This window comes from Chrysochloris asiatica, unplaced genomic scaffold (genome assembly GCF_000296735.1).
Source record: "Chrysochloris asiatica unplaced genomic scaffold, ChrAsi1.0 scaffold00008, whole genome shotgun sequence".
Lineage (NCBI taxonomy): Eukaryota > Metazoa > Chordata > Mammalia > Afrosoricida > Chrysochloridae > Chrysochloris > Chrysochloris asiatica.
Window position 1 is genome coordinate 22,051,211 of NW_006408526.1, and position 4,845 is coordinate 22,056,055.

Sequence of the window (4,845 nt, forward strand, 5' to 3'; positions counted from 1 at the left end):
AGAATGGACTCAATGGCAGTGGATTTGGCTTTTATCTTTTTTTTTTTTTTTTTTTTTTAACTAGAACACAATATGCTGAAGGTTGACAGAGAAATTGGTAGTAGTATGTATTCAACTTACCTCAGAAACACTCAGGTCACAAAGGGAAACTGAATCAATACCAGGTAATTCAACCATCAATTCAATTTTCAGAGGTTTCTCACTCTGATCCTTCACAATTTTTAACTCATAAGTTGGGGTCTTCATTTCCACCTGAATCTCAGTACTGCAAATCTCCTCAATCAGACATCCTGCTTTGTCTGAAACTTGGTCCTTTGGCAGTATAAGCTGAGGAATGTGGTCTGGATTGTTCACAGCACTGTTTCTTAAGTGTTCAAGGGTTAGTTCTTTGTAAGAAAAAAAAAATGAGATAAAAATCACAAAAATCAATCAACATAGAATAATCTCAGCCTACTGGGATCATCTTACATTGCTGGTGGAAATGTAATACATTGCAACCACTGCAGAAAATGATATGGCGTTTCCTCAGAGTAAAAAGAAATAATGTATGACCCAGCAATCCTATCTCCAAGAAATAAGAGCTGACATAAGTCTGTCTATCTATACACATACACACACACCCATGTTCACCTATTCACTGTTCAGAATAGCAAAAGGATGCAGACAGCCTAAATGGTCATCAGAGGAAGAATGGATAAACAAACTTTGGTACATACACACAATGGAATACTATGCAGTGTTGAAGAATAACTTTGAATCTGCCAAATACCTCATAACATGGGTGAACCTGGAGGACATTATGCTGAGTTAGATTAATCAATTACAAAAGGGCAAATATTATAGAGACCACTACTATAAAAACTCAAGAATAGGTTTTCATGCTAAAAGAAATATTATTTTATATTTCTGCCAGGGGTGGGAGGGAAGAAAGAGTATTCACTGGCTAGAGGTAGACATGTGTTAGCTAGCAATGTACAAGAGGGTGGTTGGCAGAAGAATGATGACAGGTGAAGACACAGAGAAGAGATAGAGGTAAATAGTGTCATATATACAACCTGGAATCACAGTGTTCTGTTGGTAGATACATGGACAGATACACATGATGAATGGATATGGGAGTAAGAGTGGGAGTCTATCCACAAATATAGAGCTTGAAAGAGGATATTTGTTCATGGATATTTATCTCTGCTGCAAACACAACACCTATGAATGTGGTGAAGCACACAGGGGACAAAATGATGACAATTTCTTAATAGTATCAAAGTTCTTAAGGCAATGAGTTCTTGGGCCTGGGGGCTCAGGGCCATAGTCTCAGGGGACACCGTAGTCAGTTCTAACATAGTCCAGAAAGACATTGTTCTATATCGTACTTTGGTGAGTAGTGACTGGGTACAGCTACTGGTCTCTCCATACGTGGAAGAAAGAAGAGTGATGAAAACTGAAGATGATTGGGATCCATTAGTCCAATAGACTAATGGAAAGATGAACATCACTCACCATATGACTCTGAGACCAGAAGAAGCAGATGATGCCTGGTTACCAATACCAACAACTCTGAAAAGGATCACATTAGATCCTGAATAAAGAAGGAGAAAATGTAGAACAAAACTCAAAATTATAAAACAAAACAAAACAAAATTTTAAAAAATGGGTTTTTTGGTCGGATACAGACTGGAGGAACCAGAGACTATGAACCTTGTTCACTCTTCAAGTCTGGAGTGGAACTCCCCCTTGTGGCCCAATTTTCAGCTAAGCAGCAGATAGTTACATAGGGGGAATAACACTAGAAAATTATGCTCACCACGGAATGGTTAATCATTCAAATCAAAAGAGCAACATTCACCGAAGGACAACATTGAAAAGGGATGGGTAGGGGGAAGTGGGATAACTGTTGTTGAATGGAGGAAACTGCAATCATTGAGATGAAACAAAGTCTATGATTTGTTGAATGTGAAACTGATGGTCTGTCAATTAATAATAAAAGTGTTTTACTTTTTATTAAGCAAACAAAACAAAAAACCTCAGGCTATGAGCTATAATATATATAATGTTAGCTGAGATGACAGGAGGAAAAAAAAAAAGCTACAGCTAAATCCTCACCACTGGACCAATAAACAACATTCTTATCAATGGAGAAAAAATTGAAGTCAACGACTTCATTCTTCTTGGATTAACTATCAACACTCATGGAAGTAGCAGTCAAGAAATCAAACAATGCATTGCATTAGGCAAATCTGCTGCACAAGACCTTTTTAAAGTATTGAAGAGCAAAGATGTCAGCTTGAGGACTACAGTGTGCCTGACCCAAGCCATAGTATTTTCAATAACCTCATATGCATGTGAAAGTTGGACAGTGAATAAGGAAGACCGTAGACGAATTCATGCTTTTGAGTAATGGTGTTGGAGGAGAATATTGAAAGTGCCAAGGGTTGCCAAATGAACTGATAGATCCATTTTGGAAGAAGTGCAGCCAGAGTGCTCCTTGGAGGCCGAGATAGCCAAACTTCCTCTCTCATACTTTGGACATAATGTCAGGAGGGACTAGTCACTGGAGAAGAATATCATGTTTGGTAAGGTGGAGGGTCAGAGAAAAAGAGGAAGATCCCCAACAAGATGGATTGGCCAAGTGGCAGCATCGATGGACTCAAGTGTGGCAACAGTAATGAGGTTGGCCCAGGATTAGGCAGTGTTTCGTTCTGGTGTGCATAAGGTTGCTATGCGTCAGTACTGACTCGATGGCATCTAACCACCACAACAAATTAGTTTGGAAACCTTGTTTTGAATTTTGATTGTTGTTGAGAAGATACACAGCAGAGCATAAATCAATGAAACAGTTTCACATGTACAATTCATTGACACCGATTATATTCTTTGAGTTGTGGAATCATGCTTACCCTCCTATTCTGAGTTGTTCCTACCCCATTAACATAAACTCAATGCCCCCTAAGTTTCATATCTAATCTTTCCAATTGCTGTTATCAATTTCATTGCATATACATGTGTGTATATATATATATATACATTATGCTCAAATGAGCATAATGCCCACAGCAGACACGAAAAACCTATACAGGGTCACTGTGGGTCGGAACCGACTCATTGGTACTTGGCAATAACAACTGTTGGGGTTAAGAGTATTTCAGGGAATGTTTTTGGTTTAAGGTTTAAATTTATCTCAGGGTAATTGTTTCAGGAATTCATCTAGCCTCCATGACTGCAGAAAATCTGGATTACACAAGAATTTGAAATTCTGTTCTACATTTTATTCTTTTTGATTAGCATTCTTCTACAGTCTTTTATTCAAAATTGATAAAAAATATTCAGCTATGGTAGCTGGGCACCATCCAGTTCTTTGTATCTCATAGGAAAGGAGGCATAGTTCCTGGAGGCAATTATTCACACATTCCATACCCTTCGATTCCTCTGTTGTTCCAGGTGAATTAGAGACCAATTATGGTGCCTTGGATAGTCACTGGCAAGTTTTTAAGATCCCAGGCATGACAGAGCATAAGCACTAAACACATTATTAGGTTAATTAACTGGGATGTCCCATGAAACCATGACCCTAGGCCTCCAAACTAGGGAACCTAATCCAATATGGTATCTGGTTGTATGTAGATAAGCAGCCTCAGCAGTTATTTTTCCTTTTTTTTTTGGCAGGGGCGGGGGGTGGGAGTGGGGGTGATATAATTGTTGTAAATATATCTATGAAACTTTTTCAAATCAAACTTTTGCAGGTGTACAACTTATTGACAGCAATTAATTAGCTGTGCAATCCTATTTTTAATTAATGTAAAATTTCCATCGCCATACACTGGGATTCATTACTCTACTAGTTGGGAATTTTAAGTCAAAAGAATCAACCAAACAGCAATGAAGCTGTAAGCTAAGCCCTACAACGTTCAATAGACTTCTGTGAACCCAGGTGAAGACCTGGTTGGTCAGCAGTGTGGCAAGACCTGGGAACTCTTGAACCCAGAGTCAGTGACATAGCCACAGAGGACTAGAGTAGAGAGTGAAGCGTCTAGCTGATAAAAAGAGAGGGCATATGCACAAGAACACCCACACTTGCAGATAATACCCACTTGACCTGACTTCAATGACTGGATGATCAGAGATCAACTAGAAGAAAGAAGAGGGGAAAAAAGAGTAATCTGATATAATTTGATGAACTTGACCTACACCTATTGATGCAGTAGCTCAAACGAGGGAACAAATCTTTACAGTGAGGATCATTCCCACCCCCTCCATAATAGAGTAGTTGGACATTGGCTATCCAAAATTGGGGGCTACAAAGGCAAGAAATAACTGGCTTACAAGCTTTCAAGAGGGAGCTTAGATCCAGAGGGTGTGAAGGAAGGTAGAATCTCTACTGAGTAGTATCCAATCTGTCTGGGCGGGGCTGATGAAAGGAGATGCAGCTAGGTCTCTTGTGATACAATAGTGAATAATTGTTATAAGGACTGATTGTGAGGGTTGGAAATGTAAAGGTAGACATTTTATAGCAAAAGGAGGGGAGTGATTGACTTTGCAGTCTAGGAGCGAGATCCCTGGGACCATCAACGGAGAAGAGTGGAGAGAGCGGGATCCTACCCAGAGAAGCAGGGATGCCAGAGATGGAGGCAGAGATGCTGATGTGGAGAGATGGAGCAGCTGGGGACTCTAGACCCAGAGAGGGAGAGGGTCTGTGTGCTGACGACAGAGGGGCAGGCTTGCAGGGTATACCCTTTGGTTGGTTGATAATGCATGGAGGGATTGTAACCATGGCAATGAAACAATACACAATAGGATGAATGTAAAACTAATGTTCTCCCATGTAAACTATCACATAATTCACAATAAAAC

At 39.7% G+C, this 4,845-nt stretch overlaps 1 protein-coding gene across 1 annotated transcript in view; it reads right to left on the bottom strand.

The window, feature by feature from the left end:
* PIH1D2 (PIH1 domain containing 2) overlaps positions 1-4,845 on the bottom strand; it is a 12,019-nt gene that overhangs the window by 4,152 nt on the left and 3,022 nt on the right. Inside the window, exon 4 of the mRNA XM_006833822.1 lies at positions 121-386. Within this exon, the coding sequence (XP_006833885.1) occupies positions 121-386 (266 nt within the window). The remainder of the gene's footprint in view (positions 1-120; positions 387-4,845) is intronic.